Below are 22,491 nucleotides of genomic sequence, written 5' to 3' on the forward strand. Positions count from 1 at the left end.
ATTACAAAAGACTCAATATTAATCTCTATTTATAGAGAAACATAGACTCAATCCTAAATAAGGAATAAATCATAATAATAATGAAAGATATTATAAGATATCTCTATGATTATAAATTGATCCTAAGAAATAACTCAAGATACTCTAATATAATATAAAAGATCTTATAAGATATTTTTTAATATTCTAACAGCAATTAATGCCAATGCATTCCTTCCATCCTTTTCCATTTTGCCCTTCTGAACTTCTTGAAGTCTAAATATGCTTTCTTTTCAGTATTTAAGCTCAAGAGACTATTGATTATCATGTTGTAAAGAGTAAATTGCAACTTTACATCTTACGTGTCCTTTGCTTTCTATTTCAGGGGCTTAGACAGGAGGTTATTGTTGATTTGGTGGAGCAGTGTAGAACATACAAGCAAAGAGTGGTACACCTTGTTAACTCAACTTCGTAAGGCCCGATGTTCTTTTTCATGATATTACGATATAATGATGGCCACATTATCATATTCTTTACATGTTTAATTCATCTTAGTTGTGTTCTTGATAAATATTCTTACTTAAATCCAAACAAAATATCAAGTTATTATTTATGATGTCTTTTCTCCAGGGATGAGTCACTGTTATGTCAAGGACTAGCTCTTAATGATGATTTGCAGCGTGTACTGGCCAAGCATGAATCCATTGCTTCGGGAGCTTCTGTTCAAAATCAGAATGAGAAATCAAATCCTGCACCTACTGAAGCACTTGTAGATGTTGATGCTCCTTTGATTGATACTGGAGATACTAGTAAACAAACTGATGCGAGGTAGCCAAACAAACAAGTTAACAAACAGTTGTGTAGAACATTTTTACAAAACAAGTTAACCAAACAAGTTTTTCAGTTTTTAATTTTTTAAAACTGAAAGATTGATTGTAATAAGGGAATCAAACAGGTTATAAGTTTTCTTCATTCTTCTTATTCGACTTGGGAGTGTTATGTGGTCATTCTCAGGAAGTCTCCATTTATAGTTTTGGCTGCAGACTTGTGTATATAAACATTGTGTAACTAGATTAGTGTGAAAATCACATTTCAAGTTTACTAAACCTGTTTGGCGCCTTTTGGTTATTTTATATGGCTCTCAAGTTAAAACGTTTTTGCAGATCACCTTCTAGTGCTGAAGCAGGATCTCAAACATTGAATCAGTTGTTGCTTCCTGCACCCTCTACATCAAATGCTTCAGCTCCTCCTGTGAAAATTAACCCCAAATTGGATCTGCTCAGTGGTGAAGATTATGACTCACCAAAAGCAGATAATTCACTTGCTCTTGTTCCTGTGGGAGAACAACAGCCAGCCAGTCCTATGTCTCAACAGAATGCCATTGTTCTTTTTGATATGTTTTCCAATGGAAATAATGTGCCGGGTTCTGTTAATACCCAGCCAATAGCTCCCCAATTTCAACAACAACAAACTTTCATATCTCAAGGTGTATTTTACCCCAACGGAAGTGTGCCAAATATGGGGTCACCTCGGTATGAGCAATCACTATATGCACAAAGCACAGGTCCTGCCTGGAATGGTCAGGTTGTGCAGCAGCAGCAGCCACCTTCACCAGTTTATGGTACATTAATGCTTCTTTGTTAGATTTAATTCCTGTTTAGCTCAAATCCTTTCACAATTATGTTCACGTTTTTTTTAGTAGCATCTATGTTGAATTCTGACTTCTGTTGATTCGTGAAAAATTCTCAAGTTTTCAGTGTTTTCTTTCCCAACTGAGTACCAGTAACTTGTTGGATTGAAGAGAATGCCAATATATATGATTTCTGCTATCATGTATGTGGGCCATTTTTGCATAACTCACTTTTTTATTTTGTATACAGGTGCACAAAGTGGTGGGTCATTGCCGCCTCCTCCTTGGGAAACTCAATCGGCCAACAGTGGTAGTCCAGTAGCAGGCAGTCAATACCCACAACCACTGCAACTCACTCAAATGGTCATGACACATGTACAAACTGCCGCACTTCCTCAGGGACCTCAAGCAACAGGGTATGACCAGGCTGCTGGAATGTATATGCAACCAAATGCTGGCCATATTTCTACAATCAATAACCAGGCTCAAAGTAACCAATTGAGCTTGCAGCCTCAGTATATTCAGGGCGTTGCAGGTCCTTATATGGGTATGGTTCCACCTCAAATGCAAAATGGTCCTGTGGCTTCTGTGTATCCTCAACACATGTATGGTAACCAATACATGGGAGGATATGGCTATGGTCAGCAGCAACAGCAGCAACAACAACAAGGGCTACAATATGTGGAGCAGCAAATGTATGGTTTATCTGTGAGAGATGATAATGCTCTAAGAAATTCTTACCAGGTTTCTGGTGCATCTTATGCGCCATCCGGGAAGCCTTCGAAGCCAGAGGATAAGTTATTTGGGGACCTTGTTGACATGGCAAAAGTGAAGCCAAAATCTACTCCAGGCCCAAGCTGATAGCACTTAAAACTATGATGGGATTTTTGCCTTTTTCATTTGGTTCCAACTCTTGCGATCTTTTTTCTTTATTCTTTTCATTCTACTTTTTTATATGCTAAATATATTAATATCTGTATATCCTTTTTTGTTAATGTCCCATATTGTTTTGCTTGTCTGCCAATCGGCTGTAGATTTAGGTGTTAATATATTTTCTTATCCCTGAAATATACCCACATTTTTATTTAGTCCCTGATTTTTATTATTTTTTTAATTTTTGATGTGGTATTCGTAAAATGTATTTGATCCATTTCGGTACTTGTTATTTTGTTTTGGTCCTTGTAATTATTCTTATTTTTTATTTATTTATTTTCTTTATAACATGGATTTGGCTTGATGGTTAGTATTTGAACCATCCATGATTTGTTTATCAGCATTTTTATTTGAGAATAATTTATTCTTTAATACTTAGATTTATATTTAAGTAGTACTGTAAATGACAGAGACAATGTAAAAAATATTTCTTTCATCTTACAATAATGGCCACATTCAACAATTTACACGTGTTAAAAACAATATTTTTTTTAGTTGAACATAATAAAAAAAGATAATCAATGAGAGAATAATAATTTTATAAAATTTTTCTTAAATTTTTATTGCGGTTGATATATTCCTATAATCATAAATAAAGATCTTAGGAATAAAAGTTTAAGATATAATTAGAAAAAAAAAGTAAATGAAATTACAATTTTTTTATTGTACATTTGATAGTTATTGTGAGACAAAAGAGTATATCACAAGAACTATTAAATTTGAGTTCTCATCACTTATTTTATAATTTTTTAATGATAGTGTATGATAAATACATGAACTCTCAAATCCGACACCTAAACAATTTTTTAAATGAGTTGTACCAATAACTTTATATATATTATTACATTTTAATAACATTAATTTTGTTTTATACAATTTATTGAATGAAATCAGTAAAAAAAATAAAGGAAGACTGTCGTTAAAAATATTCATTTATGTTAATACCTATTTTATTCTAAATTAAGGAAAATGATCGTCTATTGTGACCGATTGTCTCCATACTCTCTACCTTAACAAAAATGTTATAGAAATAATATAGGTAAATCAAATGGGTTAAATATAGATAAATCAAATAGGTTAAGATTTTTTCATTCAATGATACTTTTATATTGAGAGAAATAAACTCAAGAAATATGCTAATATTATTTTTATATTATTATTTTCATCGAATCTACCTTTCTTCAAATGAGATATCTATTAAATAAAAATAATATTAACTTTAATCAATTATTTTAAAAAACACAAATGTTAGTATTGGATGGGTACCGTACCGTGAACAAAAATCATCGGGAACAAGACATATAAACTTGTTTGTAAAACAATAATTTAATTTATATACATTTTTAACGATATAAAATTAAATAAATAAAAAACTAAAAAAAGTCAAACTAAAAACACTTTATCAGGAAAAAGAAAGAAAAGGAACAGAAAAAAATAAAAAATAAAAAAAAGCAAATAGGGGTGCCAGCTGTGAGATGATCGCCATCGTCTCGTATATGGGTCCACAGTTTTAGGGTTTGCAGAGTTCCAATTACTCCATTTTTATTTCATCATTTTCGATCCATAATTGATCTCCAACACGATTTTCTATTTCATTGTTCTTTCCTTTCTGCAAATTCCGAAATCTGAAGTTCGAGTCACCTGGTTCAATCTTTTGTCCTTCATACTATTTGTTTACATTTTCTCAAATTTGACCATAAACACGCATGACCAAATATTTTTCTGAATTCTGCAGTTAAATTCATTTCAGAGGATTACTTTCCATCTTGCGCATATCAAGTATGCAGGTTCGTTACTACTCACAATTGTTCTTCTTTTCTATTTGTTTATTTACCGGTTGGAGTAGATGTAATCGATGCAATTGTTGCGAGTAACCTATGTGCGTTTTGAATTGACTAGTAGGTATTGTCTGTGGGTGGTTAGGGTTTTGATAAGGAAAAGGGAGTTTGAGAATAAACCCTCAATTTTCCCTATTTTACTCCTAAAGTGTATAAAAATAATGAATAATCTCTATAGTATATGAAATCGCCTATGTTTGGATCCACTTTTGAAGCATGCAAAATTCATTATAGAGATACATAATTGATTTTGACATGTTTGGTTGTTCTCAAGTAGAATTGTTTTTGCATCTAGAATTGATTATACTTAAAGTCGGTAATCGTTTGGTTAGATGGTGTAGCACATTTTCTTGCGTTCCAAGACAGTTACACCTTGAAAAATACAAAGCTGAAATTGGAGTTTGGAAAATGCAGACAATGGATAGCTTGACTTGTTTAGCATGTGATTGATTATGCGGTGATTAAATCTGATTTTGAATGAATTGATTTTATAAAATTGATTTTAGTTAAAAGTGAGTTGAATGTAAAATGATCTATGTTTAGATATCTTCAGACAAAAGTGAGTTGAACAATAAATTGTAGTGTAAAAATTACATTTAGACTCAGATGCTACAAATCATAACTTCAAGCTAGAATCAATTCTGCTTAGTAGTACCCAAACAAGTCAGAATCAGTTCTACACTTCCAAAATTGATTTTGCCTCTTCCAAAAGTGCAACCAAACATGCACTTAGAATTTGCAGTGCTTGTTTGGATGGGCGTTCAAATGCCTTTGATGAGCGTTTACATTGTAAAACGTGGTTTTACTCTTTTTTGAAGTTTTTTGGATTGCAAAAGGTAAAGCATTTCTAGTGGTCAAAATTGATTCTATGTGAAGCTTAAAATTGGAGCTTCTACGGATCAATTCTAAAATTTGTTGGTGTGTGGTATACGAATATTTCCTTTATTCCTTTTGTATCTTTAATGTCCTTGTCAATTAGTTAGTCTGCAGAAGTAGTCACTGACTCTTTAGATATTATAAAATTTCTGCAATGATTTTTTTTCTTCAAAATTTGTATGAGTTAATATGAGTGCTACAGAATTTATATCATTTGTATTTTATATGGTTATGAGGTGCTACAATTATACATACAAAAGCAATTTTCGTTTAAATTATTCAAACAACCTGATCAATAAGAATCACTTATACATTAATATATCCAAACATAAATCAATTTATGTTCAACTTACTTTTATCCAAAATCATTTCAGTCAAAATCAATTCTAGTCACCGTAGAACCAACCATAAGAGTAGCTTTTGCCTTTAGAATTGATTTTTAACCTTGGATATATCACTTAACTCACTTTCACATGAATGCATCCAAATATAAAGCACTTTACCTCAAATTTCCTTTCAGTCAAAATTAATTTTACAAAATCAATTCATTCAAGATAAGTTTTTGCCACCACATAACCAACCACACGTGAAATCCATCATTTTAGTCTTTGAAGTATATAGAAATTTGTCTTGCTAGTCACTAACATCTTAACAACAGAGATTAAAATGACTAATTTCATGTACTTTAGAGACTACATGTTATGTTTATACGATTTAGGGATTAATTTGCAGAGAGAATGATACATTGCAGACTAAATTGAGGATTTGTTTTATTTTTGAATTAACTTGCAAGATGATGGTGTGTTACAATTAAAGAAAATAATAAATTGCGTTTGTGTGGATCTATAGCTACTTTTGTTGCCATCTCTTGCTATTATAGCAAGCTTAACCTTTGAGTTTGGATTTGGTTGTGTTTTTCACTCAGGCATCGCGGGCAAGGCTATTCAAGGAGTACAAAGAGGTGCAACGAGAGAAGACAGCTGATCCTGATATTCAACTGGTCTGTGATGATTCTAACATTTTTAAATGGACAGCTCTTATCAAGGTATCCTAGCTAATGCTCTATCTCGAAGAAGATTTTGATTGGTTAAATAACTTAATTAAGCGCTTAAGGTATAAACAGTTATCATATAAAGGGTTATATATAAACTATTTCTATAACAAAAGATACAATGAAGTCAAATTGTTTTCATATAAGCTATAAGTTGTTTTTAAAGCTGAAGAGCTTATGGGAATAAGCTGAAAATAGTTTATGGACATGTCATAAGCTGTTTCCACAAGTTCTTTCAAACAAAATCACAAGTGCATATACCAGTAGATAAACTCAAATAAGTGAATTCAAAGAGGCCCTATATAAGATATTCAACTTGTTTTTGATGATTTGACATTTGCTCTGGTTTATTTTTTTACAATTAGGGACCTTCAGAAACTCCTTATGAAGGGGGTGTCTTCCAACTTGCATTTTCTGTTCCAGAGCAGTATCCTCTGCAACCACCTCAAGTCCGTTTTTTGACTAAAATATTTCACCCGAATGTTCATTTTAAGGTAGTAAGATTCCCTCTGTAAGTGACTGTCAGTTTGTTGTCTGCCGTTGCTTTTCACTTATGATTTCTGAAGAGAATTTTATTATCTTGATTTGTTTCAATGATGAATGATTTCTCTAACTTTTCATCTATGTGATGCATTGTAGTTTGACATATATCTAGTAGTCATTCGCATGGGGATTGAATGAGATGTGATACCCTAGTATTCTCTACTATAGTGTTATGAACCATCTGTGTGAAATTAAGGGTATTCACAAGTTGGCCCTTTTCGAGTTTGTTCCATAGGAAAGTCCAAACATGTTGCATGTGATTGAATTAGTTTTTATTTTTATTTTTCCAGCCAATCTGAATCAAATAATCAAATTAAGATTGGGTTGGTTTGGTTCAGGTCATCTTTTTAACATTTAAAATATTTGTTACTCCCTCCACCTTAATCTTTGGTCCTTTAAGGTTTGGATAAACATATTAAGAAATAATATAGTTAGATTAGTTTAGAGTCTTTTACCCTTAATTAAATTAGCAAAAGTAAAATTCATTTAATGCATGCTTGTGGTTTTGGAGGAGTACAAAGGGAAAGACATCGTTAATTGTATCTTGATTTTCTACAAGAACCAAAGTTTTGGGACAAAAATAAAAATCTTAACGGACCATAGATTGGGGATGGAGTCTTGGAGGGAGTATAATTTATATTTTATTACATCTTAAGAAGATTCAATAAAATTTCTATTTTTCAATGATTTAAGATTATAATTATATTAATTTCAAATGTTGGTTTAATATTTAATTCATATTTATTTTTTTCCTGTTATACTTTTTATTTAATATCTTTACCCGTAGTATCGTAACAAAGTTGGATAGTAAACATTAAATGGGGAGGTCAATTAATGAAAAAATACAAAGATGGATCAAGAGACTAATATAGTAAGAGACTAATTTCTGCTATTCCGCCTCCTCCTGTTTGAGTTTCATAAGAACTCATAGGATACTAATAGCAATGTTGATTTGAATTCAAATGCCTTGTTAATTTTTTTGCTTTCCTTCTGTTCTTTTTAAGTTTGACAGATGACTTCATTCTACTGGATTTTTTTTTCTTGACATCTTTTTCATGAATACTTTTTAAAGCTGTAACAATTTTCTAGACAGGAGAGATTTGCCTAGATATCTTGAAAAATGCTTGGAGCCCTGCTTGGACTCTGCAGTCTGTCTGTAGGGCTATAATTGCTTTGATGGCTCATCCAGAACCTGACAGCCCACTGAATTGTGATTCAGGTTGTCAAACTTTCTCTATTTCATATCATTTTCATATTTGTCTCTAGTGTTGTGGAATAAAAAGAAGTTATATTCTCCCTCCTCGTCCAAATGAAAAATAGAACTGCCAATACGTGTTGTTCATATATGGATCCATTGTCGTATGGCTTTGCATTGATTATAGATGATCAGATTGAAGTTGGACTTGGGGATTAAGAAAATGCAAAAGATTTGCCATTTTTAAACATAAACATGCTAACCAATTGTGTTTGAGAGAATAGTTGTGGTGGTCCACTAGGATCTGACGTTTCACTTAATGAGGGCCCTTTTGTTGTATTCGACTGTACACTATTTGAATTTACATGCATGCTTTCTGGATGTGTTGTTCGTTATAGAATTGTCTAGTAGCATATCTGAATTATTTGGAAGATAAAGAACTTCAAATCCTTAAGCTCCCAATTCATTTCAAACAAAATATATATACTCCTTAATTTATTTGTACTGAAACAACAACAAAAAGGAATGGGAAAACTTGTAATCTAGTAGGAAATAAGACATTTCTCACTTGTTTTCTTGTGGCGGTGCAGGTAATCTTCTGCGTTCAGGTGATGTTAGAGGTTACCAGTCTATGGCAAGAATGTACACTAGGCTGGCAGCAATGCCAAAGAAAGGGTGATTAGTTTCTGATAACTTCTGTCCTATGTTTATCTAGGTAACAAGTTAGCAATTGATATAGCAGTTCTTTGTTCTAATCTTAATTTGTTTAAAGTGTATACATTTTATTTAAGACATGAATTTCATTGTTTTGTGATATGTATTAAAGTGGTGACTTGTACAGAGTGTCCATGTGATTTTATGTATCTTGGCTTAGGCCAGAATTGAGCTCAACAACCAACATGTTTGAATAATCCTTGATTGCTTCCAGTTTTATGAAAGCCATATTTCAAGGTGGACATTTTGCTTTTGATAATTTTAAGTACCGCGCAACATAATGTGCCAGCCTAATTACTTTCACAGGTTGATTGATGGCAATGATTCACGATTCCTTTTGGAGGAAGCATTTTGCTTCTTCTAAGTGGATGAACCATTGGATTTTATTGGGACTAACACCATTTATCATCTGTTAATGGATTTACATATCTGATGGTCTTGAAATTTTCTCCATTATGGGAAAAAGGACTGTTGAAATCGCAGTGACAAGGATCAGATCCAAAGTGATCCGACCTTGGACCCTCTATTTTGATGGCAATAGCAAGACATGCTTCTAATGAGGGATTTAATCCAAGGAAACAAAATCAAGCTATAAAAAACACATTAAAGGTGTGCTAAGTTGGACAAACACAACTATGGTTCTGCATCTTATTGCGATATCTTCGGATACATTAAACAGAAAATCATAAGTCACACAAATTACAATCATACAAAGGTAACTGGAGTGAGCCAGAGCAAGTTCTTTTATAATTTTACAATCAATGTTTGAGGGTTCAAAAACTTGTCAAACCAGTCAGATGATTCCTTAACCTGGAATTTTGTTATTTGGTGCCCAATTCCAGGTTCTGCAATAAACTGCATATCAAAGCAATCAATCGCAAAATTTTAGTTCAAGGGATTTCATTTCTTTATCTAATATTAAAAGTGGTTTATAATGAATGGGCAGTATTGGAAATGGAAATTGCAGGTTGCAGCCACTTGTTAAATCTAGGCATTTTTTGTTAAACTGATAATGGAAGACAATATTGGGCAAGTTGAAGATTGCTCAACATAGTGATAGTGACCAGGAAATATGAGTTCATACCTTGAAATTATCTATGCAGTGAAACTCTCTGTATGCTTGACTTGCTTTTGTCCTTGGAATTTCTAAGCCGGCAAGGGGACACCTGGGATCTTCTGCACCTGGAGTTGCAAACACCCATGAAAATGAATCAATTCCAAGTTAAATTCAAAACCCGAGTAGTATCTTAACTGAGTAATACAGGTGCATAGGTCTAATGAGCAACTGATACCCTCATGAAGTGCAAAACTTGTATTACATTGCGGTTAAACTGAATTGTCAATATATGAATTAGCACATGGATATCGTTGCCAACTATAATTTGGAAGTGTTGAATAAACAAGTACAAGGATCTTACCATTGAGAATAAGCAGAGGACGGGGTGCAATAGATGGAACTGAGTAGGGGGAATCAAACTGGGAAGCTAAACCAGGAGCAATCCTGTCCCACACCTGATTCATAAATATAAACTATTGATTTTAGTATCCACTATCCAGTATCTATTGTCAAACACTTTTTTGACAGAGCTCTATATGGAAATTCTGTCCAATGGGTGAATAACTAGCAATTACAGTATATGTACCCTGGCACCAACCATTGCCAAACATGTTAAAGCAATAAACATACCAAAGCATATAGCAATTCATATGGAGTCACGAGACAAATATAGTTAGAATTATAAATACTTAGCTGACCTTCTCCACCACTTCTTTGTCAATAGCACCTTTGCCCAAATCATCACGAGCAACTGCATACATGAACCCAAGAGCATTATAATGTAATTACCAAGGCACGTTCAGAATATTTGTTCAGTCGTTCATTGCTGGCATGCTATAAGTAACGAATAGGATCTAGATTCATATCATATTTCTCTTGTAGGTCATACTCAAACACCATTCCAACATCACCATGTAAATCAATCTGTAGACGGACAGCCTATCATAATTTATAAATAACAAATCGTAAATGAGAACATTAATCTTTTGAGATATTGTTTGACGTTACATACTTACATCTGAAATTCTAACTATAATTTATGATAGTACACATAAAAACAGGTACGTACATGATGATCAGTGGGATTATATGAACAGTGAACCCATTTAATATAAATCTAAATGAAGAAGCAGGAGCAATAACTAAAACAAAGTAGAAAAAACACGTGAAACACAAACAATACATAATACCTTCAAAAACATGCTTTATACTGTCAACTCGAGCCTGCCACTTATCGTTGTCTATGGCCCATCGAAATCCCTGCCAATATATGATGCAAAAAGTGTTCAAGTAGTTGTATTAGAAGTGCATCTTGTTAAATATAAGCTTTCATTCGATCATACAATGTCCATTACCTGAACACCGATCAGAGGAGCAACCACAGCATAGCGAGTATCAGCAGCTGCAGCAAACCATGCATGCATTCCTGAGTCAAGTAATTATGTTAGTGATGACTGATCAGTCACAACAGACCTGGTATCTGACATATTCCTCTCAACCAACCTCCAAGTGATATTCCAGTGATTCCTATCCTAGAGGGGTCTATATCTTCTCTCTGTGTTAGATAATCTGCCAATTTAATCAAGTCCCATACCTGCCAGATCAAGGAATAATACACCGTTTCTGAACCAAAGTAATCATGAGTTCAAACTGGCCTAATGCCACCAAAGTAATCAACCAAATCATTTGGAACACAAAGTGGCTCAACTAAACAATAAAGCAGCATGACACACAAGGAAGGAATTTACCGTGTCATATATGAATGGCATTGTGCCTCCGGTTTTCCATGCGGAAATAAGAGCCTGTTTTTTTTTTTTTTTCACCCGAGGTATCCAAGAAGTAAAGAAAAATCAGTTTTGAATTTTATACGATGACTTATGTTTCTCTTTGTTTTTTTTTGGGAACAAATTTATGTTTCTCTTTGTGAATGATCTTGAGTAGTATTTAAGAAAGAGTTAATTTCTTCTTTATGTAAAAGATGAAATGAAAAGAAAAATTATAAATATGCAAGCCAAATTACTTATCATAAAGCTTAAATTCTATAAGGTAACTTCCATAAATGCCATTTTGATTTAAATTCAATATCAAACACCTATGTTTGGAATTCACAAAAAAAATAACTGAATTATAATTTGCAAATAAAAAAATCTATCTTGAAACTAAGAATTTATTATATGAGTAGTTTACTTTATTAATCTGAATATGTTCCAAAACTTAAATGAAAATGATTTCAGAATCAAATCAGTTTCTAAATAACATAGTCCAAGCCATTTATCAGAAGTAAACGAAATCAAAAGCAAAGCAAACACATACATCACGATAGGTGGTTGCACTTTTCGCACGTTCACCATGGTAACGAGAATCAACTGAAACTGCTATATATCCTCGCGAAGCATATGCCTGAAACACGAAGAACAAAAATAGAAACCAAAGACAGAAATAGAATCCTTGACTATAATCAATCATAAATCCTAATTCATAAAACTAGAACAAAAAGAGCAATGAGTGAAGTAAAGAAAATTCAGTAGCAACCTCAAGCAATGGACGCATGTATTCTTTATACTTGTTTGTACTGTGAAGGAAAACAACTGCAGGCCTTCTTTTCTGCTTATGGCTTTCCTTCAAGCTCAAAATCAACACAGGCAATCGTCCTTGCTCTCCTTCCTACAAAATCAACAATTGTTTGAAGTTCAACGAATTATATTCTCTAAAGTTTAGACCTAAAAATCAAATCCAAATAACAAAATATATCGGTCCAAAATTCAACTCCATAGAAATCGAATTAATTAGCTAATTATAATTACCTCAATAGTTAAGTACAAATTCTCCTCCTCGAGCAAATCTTCGAGGTTCTCTATGTTTGCCTTTGGACAAGACTTCATAATCTCCTGCAATAAAGTTGTGAGGAAATTGAATGTGAGAATATTAATAGAAGTTAGGAATGAGAGAAAATATTTAAACTGAAAATAAATTATATATTAATAGAATGATAAAAGATACAAATTTAGTAGCACCAACACCAAATGTGTGTTTGAGTGTCCGATACTTGTGCCAAAACTTGACATGTCACCGGCATAATAATTATTCGATTAATTAATTTTCTTAAATTATTATGAGTGTAACGTATCAGTCTCTGATGTGATGTGAAGAAGGAAATCGAACAAAAGAGACGCTATAAGTGTTGAAACTTGAAACCTCGTCGATTGATGGAGGAGAGTTCTGATGCAAACGATTCGTCACTGGTTTTGCGACTTCAACGGTTAACGGAACTGAAAATTATACATAATAAACGAGTTTCAGTTCTTGAAGAAATGAAAAGAATCACTGCACTGCACTGCACAATCACAAAAATACTCAGCGATGAAGATCGTTGGATTCAGTAAAAGTTTGATGTTGAACCTTGAGTAGTTCGTCTGCTACGAAGAACTTGCAGAAATTCTGATCGAAACTTGCTATGAACTTCAACAGCTTCTTTTTCTCCCATTTTGAACTCTGTTTCGTGGCTTGAAGCTGCTCTGTGATTTTGAGCGTGTGGTTGAGCAGTTATGGCTCTGCTTACACGTGCCGTATGCGTTCTGAATTTATAACTAAACAACTTGAGGTAGTTGGTTGTAGTGGTTACGGTTGCGGTTAGATGCTGATAGAGGCACGTGTGACTTAACAGAGTCAGCACGTGCAGTGTTCGGAGTGTATTCGCGGGTGCAATTTTCATCGTTTAGCTCTTATGTAACCTACAAGCTACGGTGGTACTGCTAAAAGGTAGCTTCCTTTTTGTCTCGTCCATTTATTTTCAACAAGATTAATAACTTTTTTAACACTTTATTCTTCCATTTTTTAAAGATTTTTGTCTCCCAAATTCTCTCTGAAGTTAAAAATTTATTAAAAAAATAAAGCTAAAACTAATTTTTTCTCTTTTTTGTGTTCTCCCAACTCTAAACCAAATAATATAATTTAAACTAAATATATCAATTATTTAAGTTTTATATATATATATATATATATATTCGGAAAGAATATTTTACAATCCTCAGCAAACCTAAAATACATAGTAGTAATTCCTTTCACATCAGTCTTGTAAAAAATGGATTTCAATATTCAAAAGTAATCTCATCTGGGAGTGTTAATTTGGTATAGTGATTTGAAGGAAGGAACACAATAATTAAAATCATATGGATCGTGCTGTTCTAAACTCTCTCGTCTCTAGAGTGTAAACAATGCATCCTCAATTTTGTGTCGTCATCTTGCTATTGAATTTTATTATGATAAAGCCATGAGTCGAAGCTTCGTTGCAATTATACTACCTATTTCTCTTCTAAATAAAATTGATCTCTAAGAGGATATATGAATGAATTATCTATATTTTGAGGTTAAAATTAATTTTATTTATAATTTAATATGATAGAAGTTGAGATGATTGTTTTTTAATGTCAAATTAAATTCGTATTTAGTGTAAATAGTAAATCAAAATAATTATTATTAACAATAATAAAATTAAAATCATTGAATTAAATTTTCTATACTAAGAATAGACGAAAGTTTATAACATTTAAAGTATACATTAAGTATATGTATATAGAAACTAAAAATATAATATAAAATAATTTAAAGAAGTGTGCGTAGAAATCAACACCTTTATCTTTTTCAACATAGAATTTCGAGAAGAAATCGCATTTGCATGTTAAGTTGTCATGTTTAATTTCGAATGAATAGAAAATAACTTAAAGTTTTTAGCTACTTGATTTCAATTTAAAATTTAAAACCATAAATATATATATATATATATATATATATATATATAATTATTAAAATATATTTAACACAAAATATTGACATAGTGTTAATAAAAGATCAGAATTTGGTTTGAGTATTATGCGATTTATTTGAAAATTATGTGAAATTATATCTCAAATCAATAAAAGTCGAATTTATTGGTTTAGTTCAACTTAGACTCAAACTCATAAAAAACATCAATCTAATTTAATTAATTTTGGTTAAATTTTTGGTATCATAGGATCATTTAGTTTAATTTTTATATCGCTGTATAAAATTCACAATTATATCTCTAGATAAAATTCACAACTCATATAGTTGAAATTTAGGTTAAAATTTTTAGCTTATTTTATAAATATAGTAGTTGTTTTTATAATTTTTTTTATAAATAATTTCCTCATACTTTTTTTATAATAGACATTTGAGTTATAATTTGGATTATAATTTTGTCAATAAAAATAGATGTATTTGATTCATGTTATGTATCAAATAGATCAATTTTTGTTAATCAAGTTATAAGTCAAATGTATCTTATAAAAAAAGAATAATGTTATTGGAACACAAAATATAATACAAACATAGTAGTGTATAGAATAAAGAGGATCAAGATTTGTATTTATACTCCAATATACATTAATATATTTATATATCATTTTGTGTTAAATTATGTTTCAATAACATTACTCAAAAAAAAAAGTAGTATTTTTTCTAAAATTATTTGGGACTTTGGGGGTGGCCGTGGCCGCTCTATGTCTCCAAAAAGATCCGCCCCTGCTTCACTTGATATATGCTAAGATGATTAGGTTAGACGTTTTATCTAGAATTTAAACCTAAAACTTTACGATTGTATGAATACCATATCTTTTCAGACAAAACAAATATGTAGAACTTGAATGATTTAGTAGAACTGATTTGAATTTTAATTAATCAAAGAATCTATGTCGGAAAGATATAATATATTACTAATATCTATAAATTATGGGGACGACTATTTTTTCCAAAAGGAAACCTAATAGACATCTGAATTACTAAAAAAAAATATACAGTTATAGTTTCTATACTTTTTCAACAAAGATTAATCAATACTAAACAACAATGAATACACTGTACCTATAAAAAAATTTAATATTATTAATAAAATCACATTAATATATGTACTTCTAAAGGAAACTGTACTTAATTACAATTTTAATACTTTGTCAGTTCATTGTTTTAAAACTTGAATATGAATATATTTCTTTTATATATTTTCTTTTGGCTTCACCAATTTATCGAAGATTACTTTATCTAAACACACTTGAATTTTCTTTTCACATATAAGTTGCATCTTTCTCAGGCCAAACATGGATTTTAAACGAAATTACATGTCAGCACTTGAAGTAAACACAAAATATCTGTCCAGGCCAAAACTTACATGTAGTTGTTGGCTATTCCAGACTAACTATTTGTAAGGGAACGGGACCAATATCTAACTATGCACATAAGTGGCACTGTGGCAGCAATTCCAAGCTGCACAAACACTAATAATCCTTTTCACTACAATATACAAGTCGTGTCACTAGGAAGTCTTTCACAATACATCAGATTATTGCCCCGATTCTTCAATCCGCAGGCAATCTCAATGAAAGTTCATTAGTATCATGTCCATTTGTCTTTGCATAGGTAGTCTGGTATATTTCAATAACCGCTGGGATGGAGCAATTGGCAGTGCAGTTGCTGAGAATTCCGTCGGTTTCAGCAGTGGCCCCTATCACCATTGTCTGCAGATTCTTTCTTGATTCCCACATCTTTCTTCACTAATGAAGAGTACATTGTTTCTAAAATTTAAAGATAACTAATATTAGTAAATCAAAATTAGTGAAGTTCTTACTTCTTAATATAGAAGTTTGAGGGATTAAGGATCAAATAGATTATTTTTCTTTCAGTTGCTTCGGTTACTGATATTAAATAAACTATCAAAGCTACTACTAGATTCACACCAATTATTTCAAATTATTGCAGTATCCAATCAAACATGGCTAAAGCCTAAAGATGAAATTTTCCCACTTTAGAGACTCATTTGTGTCTGTTCCCACTTTCTGGCTTATGTTAGTTTAGTGCTAAGACGCTAAAAGAATAGAGAAAATATTCATTACCTCAATCCCATAACAGACAACAGACTTAATCAAACAGACACACACTTCCTTGAATTTTCAGTAGTGGAAAAATTTAAATTCAAATCCTAACAAGATATTTCAAAATCAAGAAAGTGGGCTGTTGTTTATAGCAACAGTGCAGTAAATCCGGTGTGTTGAACAATTTCTCTCAGAATGAGCTAGTGACAAGTTGATAGAACACAAGAAAAATGTAAACTGAAATGCAATATATTCCATATAAAAAAAGTGCAGAAGAGCTTGAGCTCTAACACAAGGAAAATCAGAGTTGTTGCTTCTCAGAGAAAGTTAATTCTCCTTTTGTCTAAGCACTTAGGGAACGATAGGAGTATTGAGAACGATGCCAATTTCTATAATTTGTCACCATTTTCTTCCTTGATTACCATAATTTCTTCTTGATTCAGATAGAAGCTGATGCATGACAACCAGGTGACAATGCTATGGATGAATATATGGCTATCAAAATTTTTATGTTCCAACTTATCGTTCTTAATTTCATGAATATGATGATTCTACATAGTAAAATCAGTAAGACAAATTGCTATGAAGTATAATGCATCATAAAGAGGCCAAGTCTGGGTACACTTAGAGCTATCAAAAAAGCCTCAAACTCCAAGATCCCCTTTAAATTTTTTTTTACTAAGTCCCTAATATTAGATCCCCTATTAAAATAATTTTTTTTAAAGTCTTAGTCCATTGTTTCATTTTTTTTTTGTGGGCTCAAGGGAGGGACCTTAGGGGGCTCATAGGCCTCTAATATTTTGTTAATTTTGATATTTTTTTCTCAAAAAATTGTGAGAAAAATAAAAAAATCGATTTTTTATTTGAATTAAAAAAATTTCAAAAAAAAATTGTAAATAATTTTTTATCGAAAAAGTTCGAAACTTTTTTATCGGAAAATTTTAAGAAATAAATTATTTCTCGAAAAAAAATCGAATTTTTTTTTTAAAAAAGTGGGCCTATAGATCCACTAAGTCCACAAAATTTTAGGGGCTTTTTAGTGTTGGGGGCTTTCCTTTTTTGGGTCTTTTTAAATATGAAATTTTTTTGGCCCCTCCAACACTACATGGTCAGCTGAATCAGTGTGCCCATCACACCATGAAAAAATATTATTAGTTCATAAGGACATGCAAGTGTGACAAAAATATGATCTCTTTTGATATTAAACATTGACGCTATAGACAAATGAGGCTTTTCACAATGACTATTCCTAGAATTTTACAGCTATATTTTAGACAGGAAAACACAGGTTAAATTCTCCCCAACAATGTCAAATTGTAAAAGCTTCAGCATTGTAATATGAAAGCCTAACCTTTTATGCTACCAAGGGTAATGAGTCCACAAAGAATATCCCGGAACTTGGTCAGGATAAGCCTTTCCTGTTCTTCATAAACATCAGTGCATCCATCAGAATTGGAAGACTTTTGAATCATATTCTGATTAGTGTTGTCAATTGCAACTCCATTTGCAGAACCATTACCAAAAAACATCCCATCCTGTTCATCACACATCAACGCAAGCGTTTCTGGTGACAATGGCCTATTACGGTTGTCAATATCAACTGCATCTGCCTCCTCTATAATTACATGATCCTGACAAACAGGCTTGACAACCTCTCTATTGTCTTGCAGCAATTGAGCTGATGAAGCAATAGAAGCTTCATATTTACCAGTCTCTATTTTCCTAACTACTTTCTCTCTCATTTCTGGAAAGTAGTTGAAAAGCAATTAAAATGTCATTTGGTCTCGCAGATCAAATGTGTGAAGTATAGGACTAGTGAAAAGCTAGATAACATCAAAGAAAGAAAAAAATTGAAGCGTAAAAGAATACTTAATAGTTATGCTTACTTAAACAAATGTCCTAGCAGCATGAAATGCTTAATAGTTATGCTTAATTAAATAAATGTCCTAGCAGCATGAAATATCGAAAGTTTGCAGATGGAAACAAATATATTCTCAATCATTCACCACACAGTAGATAAATCAAATAAGGGTTATGCTAACAAGTGCCCTGAGGGCACTTGTTAGCCAACCAAAAAATGAAATAAAAAAATTGTTTTAAATAAAAAAAATTACTTTTTAAAATTTGACTATAATGATTACACAAGTTCCCATCAAATAATTATAAGACAAGTATAGTATTTATCCATGTGTTAGTCAAAACCTGCATTTGTCTTTGCAGCTACTCTGGAGAGAACAACTAAAAGTGAACAAAGATTCTTCACGTTCTGTGTCTGGAGGACATCAGCCAACACAGACCTTCAGCATAAAATATTGTTAATTCCAAATTTTTTATATTCATAATTAAATCATAATATGGATTAAAAAATCACAGACCTGTTAATTCATCGCCTAATGATTAAAAAGAATCACACACCTGTATGTGGATCTTGAAGACCCTGAAATTCTTGTGTTGGCAGTGTCAGAAACAAAGGAAGCTGACAGGGATAAAGGTGATGAAGCTAAAGGATCAAGTTCCTGATTAAAATTTAAGATACTGTAAAAATTATTAATTGCAATTTGGATGTCAAAATGTGGAGGAAACTGATGACTACATTGACAGGGGGAGTAACAATCAAATTGATGGCTCCAAGGGATAAAAATATAACTAAGTTGATATATGTAGTCTGCAGTAATAATTATTTATGACAATGTTACTGTAAAAAAATATATATGACAATGTTATTGCCTTATAAGTTTCATATGATTTCGAATCCAATCATAATGAATTAGAATGTTCACCCTACAACGGAAAATAATAACTAAAGGGTAATTTAAATATTCCAAGTAAATCCTCTCAGTAATGCAAAGAAGAAAGCACCTGTTGGTATTGAGCAGCTGTGTTAACAGTTTGACCTATGACTGATTTGCCAGAAAATATTTCCTGGATTTTTCTCTTCTTGGGTGTTATATGGGTTCCAGTGCTGGAGGGTCCAACTGCTCCACTAATGGCAGCATTAGTAGCCTGTCTGATGTGAAATAGACTACACTCTTCTTGAAAGACTTCTCTTCGTTCGTCGCTTCCTTCAAAATTCTTGCAGTCCATGCATTTACAATTTTCAGAGCAGAGGATGTTGGCTTGGAAACACTCACAATACTTCTTAAGGCAACCTGATTTCTTGCAGTGACATCCTTTATTGTGCTTTCCTATTACTTGAATTTCAGACACTTCCTCCTGAGTTTGGTCAAGACAGTTAAATGCACCACAAGTCAGCTAAAATATCACATGTTTTTTAGCTCAAAAGACTGATGCAAAACACCAACTATAAATACTTGAGGGGGTTGAATTACTAACCATAGAAACTTGTGGTTTTTGTGGACTGCTTGCAATTTTTGGTCTGAAAGCATTTGGATTGCGTTCCAATGTTATTCCAACTGCCTCCTGTCGGGCAGCCTCATTGTCCACATTATTATGACAATTTAGACAGTTGCAACCATCACAATAGATCCCAGATGCAAAACACTCACAATACCTTGCAGTTGCAAAATTAGCTATTGTCAGTTAAAGATAGTACCAAAATAAAGCATGCAAGATGTTAAGATATAGCATGGACATGTGATAAAATACTCTTGATGAAAGATATCATACAGAGAAGCTAAAATACTTACAATTTAAGGCATCGAGAATTTTTGCAGTTACATTGTTTTTGTTTCTTTGGAGTGTTGTCCTTTAATCCTGCATTATTTTGAGGCAGTGATCTAGGAGACTCCTGCTTTCTGAAGGAAAACAAATGCATTCAAAAACAATAAAATAAAATTAGTACAAAAGTTCTTACTGTTAGGCAAAATTCAATTATATAGTAAGAGACAAAACAGTCTTTTTGAGAGGACCTTTAAAATGGACAGATGAAATATTTAATATGTTTTTATTGACAAGGTCGCTTCCTTTCCATATCATGAAAACTAATGGCTGCAATCTAGTCTATTTGATAATCGCCTAGTTTAGTGGCAACTTTTGCAAATGTATAATAATTTTTTTTCCCAAAAATACAAGCATTATTGTTACCACTTTTTCCCCACTAGTTAGATTATTATAACCAACCTCAGAATGATGCTCCGATTACATGCAGTTACAAAGTAGACCAAGTTCTTTTTTTAAACATGGAAGCAAAAAGTAAAACCAAGTGAAAAACATAAATGACAAACGAAATAAATTATTGACTACAATTGGTAGGAATTCTAGGCTTTTATCCATAATAATGCTCTTTACACTAGAAACTTATCCGACCATCTTTACCTTTAAAAATTCTCCAAGAATCACGCTTTTTACACCATCTAATCAAATTATAGACAAAAATCTTTGTCTTCAAACAGAAGCTAACTTCCAACAAAAGCCTTCTGTTTTTTATACTATCTCAACCAGTGCTAACATTTCAAACATACACATCACTGATACATTCAATGTTCTAAATGAATACACCGTACTACACTAAGTGTATGTTTGGTTTCCCGTTTTCATTGATAAAATAACGGTGAGTCACCATGATTTTGCAGATGTTACACTTTGTAGCTTTAGCAAACTCCATTGTGAAACCAAACATGCATTAAGAATTGTCTATTTTTCTCTTTTCTTATTTCAAGTGTTAAGAAGACTTACACCACTTGCAACATCTTCACCGGAAGTTTCTGCGCGGGGTGCGGTAATCGAAGAACCGGCGAAGATAACTGAGACCGCGGTGATAGTAAATGCGGCATTACCGGAGACTGTGACGTTCTCTGCTGTAGCCACCATGGCTGTGAATGTAACCACGGCCCTTGTCCTCGTGACTGAAAATCCGATTGCAACTCCACCGGAAGACGCGACTGCAACGGTGAATGTGGCATCGGTGGCGACAGTTTCAGGAGTGTCGGACCTCCACGGACCGCTGTGAAATCCAATTGCCTCGCCGATTTCCTCGAAGCTAAATCCAGCGTCGTTTCGCTCTTCTCCATCAGCGTTTCTGCTTAAACCTGTAACAAAAAACGCTAAACGCTGAACAGTTATCGATCTCGCGATGCTTCGATTTCAAATCACATTGTGACTCTTAACGAATCGCCGTTTTGAATTGAGTTTTGAAAGCATTTACCGAAGTTAATGGTAACGAAACGGAGTGTCGTTAGCTAGAGAGTGGCGCCATTAATTCGCGAGCGTTACGGATTGTGATTCTTGAAGCGAGGAACCGAAGGCGATTGAGAGAAAAAGTTTTGATAAACGATGAATAGAAAACATGCAAAGAAGGATTTTTAAGGTGGAGAACGTTTGCCGGAAAATTTGTTGCGATGAAGACTCCACCGTGGGAGTGGTGGTGTTTAGTCTCCTCTCTCTCTCGATTTTGAAATTTAATTTATATTTGTATTTATATTTATTCATTTATTAGTAATAGAAACAAGAGAGGTTTATTTGACGATCGATATTATCTGGAGGAACTGTAAATGTCCTGAATCCGTTGGATTCGATGACATGGTAGCGGTACTTTTTTCGGAGGAAGTAACGAAGACACGTTTTGGCGCTAATTGAAGCTAAAGGATATGGGGATTTGAGCCATGCTATAACAAGTAAACGTCTGTACTTTTATACAATTTTTTTAATAAATTAAAGTATATTCCATCCTAAATAAAATACAAACAATTGAAAAAAATATCTGATAAGATTCTTCAATTTATTAATTATTATTTTTATATATTTTATTTTAGAGTAGTACTATTTTATAATAAAATATAATTAAAAAATATAAATTTAATGTATTGAACTTAAATTAAGATTAAATACAACA

The 22,491-nt window shown here is 32.5% G+C and overlaps 4 protein-coding genes across 4 annotated transcripts in view; 2 read left to right on the forward strand and 2 right to left on the reverse strand.

The window, feature by feature from the left end:
- LOC101505232 (TOM1-like protein 9) overlaps nucleotides 1-2,832 on the forward strand; it is a 7,066-nt gene extending 4,234 nt beyond the window's left edge. The window contains exons 7-10 of the mRNA XM_004501124.4: nucleotides 365-450; nucleotides 610-807; nucleotides 1,143-1,600; nucleotides 1,860-2,832. Coding sequence (XP_004501181.1) covers nucleotides 365-450; nucleotides 610-807; nucleotides 1,143-1,600; nucleotides 1,860-2,470 — 1,353 coding nt within the window. The 3' untranslated portion in view covers nucleotides 2,471-2,832. The remainder of the gene's footprint in view (nucleotides 1-364; nucleotides 451-609; nucleotides 808-1,142; nucleotides 1,601-1,859) is intronic.
- A 1,128-nt stretch (nucleotides 2,833-3,960) lies between these two features.
- Nucleotides 3,961-9,001, forward strand: UBC (ubiquitin-conjugating enzyme E2). The gene is made up of 6 exons (XM_004501123.4): nucleotides 3,961-4,186; nucleotides 4,278-4,329; nucleotides 6,182-6,301; nucleotides 6,673-6,801; nucleotides 7,940-8,069; nucleotides 8,636-9,001. Exons 2-6 carry the CDS (start codon nucleotides 4,324-4,326, stop codon nucleotides 8,722-8,724), a joined length of 474 nt encoding a protein of 157 aa, XP_004501180.1. The 5' UTR covers nucleotides 3,961-4,186; nucleotides 4,278-4,323; the 3' UTR covers nucleotides 8,725-9,001.
- A 377-nt stretch (nucleotides 9,002-9,378) lies between these two features.
- LOC101504608 (uncharacterized) lies at nucleotides 9,379-13,603 on the reverse strand. Its single transcript, XM_004501122.3, has 13 exons — nucleotides 13,216-13,603; nucleotides 13,012-13,085; nucleotides 12,621-12,704; nucleotides 12,349-12,480; nucleotides 12,130-12,216; nucleotides 11,565-11,618; nucleotides 11,320-11,410; nucleotides 11,172-11,242; nucleotides 11,007-11,076; nucleotides 10,515-10,567; nucleotides 10,178-10,271; nucleotides 9,844-9,941; nucleotides 9,379-9,614 (listed from the first exon to the last, which is right to left on the reverse strand). Exons 1-13 carry the CDS (start codon nucleotides 13,526-13,528, stop codon nucleotides 9,504-9,506), a joined length of 1,332 nt encoding a protein of 443 aa, XP_004501179.1. The 5' UTR covers nucleotides 13,529-13,603; the 3' UTR covers nucleotides 9,379-9,503.
- A 2,327-nt stretch (nucleotides 13,604-15,930) lies between these two features.
- LOC101504275 (protein tesmin/TSO1-like CXC 5) lies at nucleotides 15,931-22,079 on the reverse strand. Its single transcript, XM_027334357.2, has 9 exons — nucleotides 21,805-22,079; nucleotides 21,336-21,688; nucleotides 20,348-20,455; nucleotides 20,034-20,211; nucleotides 19,560-19,913; nucleotides 19,116-19,216; nucleotides 18,903-18,997; nucleotides 18,052-18,444; nucleotides 15,931-16,403 (listed from the first exon to the last, which is right to left on the reverse strand). Exons 2-9 carry the CDS (start codon nucleotides 21,668-21,670, stop codon nucleotides 16,321-16,323), a joined length of 1,647 nt encoding a protein of 548 aa, XP_027190158.1. The 5' UTR covers nucleotides 21,671-21,688; nucleotides 21,805-22,079; the 3' UTR covers nucleotides 15,931-16,320.
- Nucleotides 22,080-22,491: the final 412 nt, after the last annotated feature.

Source organism: Cicer arietinum, chromosome 5 (genome assembly GCF_000331145.2).
Source record: "Cicer arietinum cultivar CDC Frontier isolate Library 1 chromosome 5, Cicar.CDCFrontier_v2.0, whole genome shotgun sequence".
In the NCBI taxonomy this organism is placed as follows: domain Eukaryota; kingdom Viridiplantae; phylum Streptophyta; class Magnoliopsida; order Fabales; family Fabaceae; genus Cicer; species Cicer arietinum.

Coding starts and splice junctions, on each gene's coding strand:
- UBC (XM_004501123.4), top strand. Junction 6,302..6,672: donor AATGGACAGCTCTTATCAAG/GTATCCTAGCTA, acceptor TTTTACAATTAG/GGACCTTCAGAAACTCCTTA. Junction 6,802..7,939: donor ACCCGAATGTTCATTTTAAG/GTAGTAAGATTC, acceptor ACAATTTTCTAG/ACAGGAGAGATTTGCCTAGA.
- LOC101504608 (XM_004501122.3), bottom strand. CDS start 13,528: ATGAAAATTGCACCCGCGAATACACTCCGAACACTGCACGTGCTGACT. Junction 13,086..13,215: donor TAGCAGACGAACTACTCAAG/GTTCAACATCAA, acceptor TATAATTTTCAG/TTCCGTTAACCGTTGAAGTC. Junction 12,705..13,011: donor CTCCTCCATCAATCGACGAG/GTTTCAAGTTTC, acceptor ACTTTATTGCAG/GAGATTATGAAGTCTTGTCC.
- LOC101504275 (XM_027334357.2), bottom strand. CDS start 21,670: ATGGAGAAGAGCGAAACGACGCTGGATTTAGCTTCGAGGAAATCGGCG. Junction 18,445..18,902: donor AGCTGCAAAGACAAATGCAG/GTTTTGACTAAC, acceptor ACTACTTTCCAG/AAATGAGAGAGAAAGTAGTT. Junction 16,404..18,051: donor TACCCTTGGTAGCATAAAAG/GTTAGGCTTTCA, acceptor TTTAAATTTTAG/AAACAATGTACTCTTCATTA.